Raw genomic sequence first — 1,683 nt, 5'->3', positions numbered from 1 at the left:
GAAAGGCCGCATCAATCAAGATGTCAGGCCGGCAAAGCCGAGGCCGCCCCCCTGCTGCTCCATTGTCCCCAACAGTTAACTTCGTGACGTCCCCGCCGTGGTGCCTGGCGGGCGGGAGGCCCCCGGCTCCCACAGCCCCGCCTGAGGGGCGGCCCCGTACCCCTGTGCCCGCGAGGGCCGGGGCAGGGCGCACAGGCCTGGCCATGTGGCAGCTGCGTGCGGAGCGTTTGGCCTCTTCCTGCCGGCTGTATTGTCCCTGTGGGGGCTGTAGGAGCTGCTGAGCTGTCTACGGTTTATCCAGGGACGATCCTGCCCCGATGCAGCAGGGGCTGGGCCACACGCCCCTGCCACAGGAGCCCGTGATGCCCGTGCCAGGCACTGGACGGTGCCTTGCGGGTTGCTGCGGCATGAGGGGGCTTCACCGGCAGCGCCTGCTCGCAGCCTCAGAGCCCCGTGTTGGCCCCGCATGGCCACGTTGTCCTCCCAGCCTGGCCACAGGGGGAGCAGCTGCGTGGGAATGGGAAGCGTGCTGCTGGAGGAAGGGGCCTGCAGCCCCAGCCCTGGCCCCCAGCTGCACCCGGGACCCTGCGTCTGTATGGGGGGGTCCTGGGGGCCGGGCAGGCGAGGGGCGCTGGGGGCTCTCGGAGGCCTTGGCGCGGGCCCGGGGGCTGATGGGCACCCCCCTGCACAGGGCTGGGCCGTGCGGCCGAGCTGGCCTTCCTGCTGGAGCCGGTGGACGTGGTGGCAGTGCGGGACCGGCCGCTGGTGCTGCACTGCCTGGTGCAGGGGGAGCCGCCCGTCCGCATCCGCTGGTTCAAGGACGGGGCAGCGCTGGGGGGCCCTGCGGCCGTGCTGGCCAATGGCTCTCTGCGCCTCGAGAGCGTGCACCGCCGGCCCCGTGACGGGGGCGCCCCGGATGCCAGCGCCGGCGAGTACAGCTGCGCCGCCCAGAACCGCGACGGGCTCCTGCTCAGCCGCAAGGCCCGGGTCCAGCTGGCCAGTGAGTGCGGGCAAGGGATGGGCTTAGGGTTGGGATGCAGCTGACCCTGTGCCCCTGCCTGAGAGCTGGCAGGGGCTCAGGGGTGTGGGGATGCCCAGGGCTGGGCTGGGAGGCTCAGTGCAACCCCAGCCTTACCCCCATGGCCCCCTAGCCCTGTCGCGGTTCCACATGCACCCCGAGTCCATGGCAGTAGAGGAGGGCGGCGTGGCACGCTTCCAGTGCCTCATCCAGGGCGTCCCTGAAGCCACCATCACCTGGGAGCGCAACCGCACAGCGCTGCCACCCGACGACCCCAGGTGAGCACTGCGCACCCCCCGAGGGACTGAGGCGCCCACCCTGAGCCCAGGCTGTCCCTAATGGAGCGCAGGGAATTGTGGCACCCACCGCCAGCCCTGCTGTACCACCCACCAGGTTCACGCTGCTGCCGGCCGGCGTCCTGCAGATTACGGGCATGCGGCGCGCAGATGTGGGCGCCTACCGCTGCATGGCCACCAACATCGCGGGTGCACGCTGCAGCCGGGAGGCCTGGCTGGGCCTGAGCGGTAAGTGCCAGGGTAGGGTGGTCTGGGCCTGGGCTCCAGCCCAGCCAGGGAGTGATTTGTAGGGGGTGGTGAGAGGATGTGACCATGACCCCCGCCTCCCTCCTCTGCCCCACGGTGCAGTCACTGCCCCCAGGCGCGACC

At 71.3% G+C, this 1,683-nt stretch overlaps 1 protein-coding gene across 1 annotated transcript in view; it reads left to right on the top strand.

Annotated features, from left to right (window-relative positions):
- Positions 1-517: 517 nt before the first annotated feature.
- Positions 518-1,683, top strand: part of LOC109293465 (immunoglobulin superfamily DCC subclass member 3) — a 19,896-nt gene continuing 18,730 nt past the window's right edge. The window contains exons 1-4 of the mRNA XM_019511445.1: positions 518-593; positions 692-1,000; positions 1,152-1,296; positions 1,412-1,542. Of these exons, the coding sequence (XP_019366990.1) occupies positions 518-593; positions 692-1,000; positions 1,152-1,296; positions 1,412-1,542 (661 nt within the window). The remainder of the gene's footprint in view (positions 594-691; positions 1,001-1,151; positions 1,297-1,411; positions 1,543-1,683) is intronic.

Source organism: Gavialis gangeticus, unplaced genomic scaffold (genome assembly GCF_001723915.1).
Source record: "Gavialis gangeticus isolate Ggan-Ray unplaced genomic scaffold, GavGan_comp1, whole genome shotgun sequence".
In the NCBI taxonomy this organism is placed as follows: Eukaryota; Metazoa; Chordata; order Crocodylia; family Gavialidae; genus Gavialis; species Gavialis gangeticus.
Note: the sequence above shows the minus strand (reverse complement) of the source record. Positions and strands in the feature narration are given on the sequence as shown.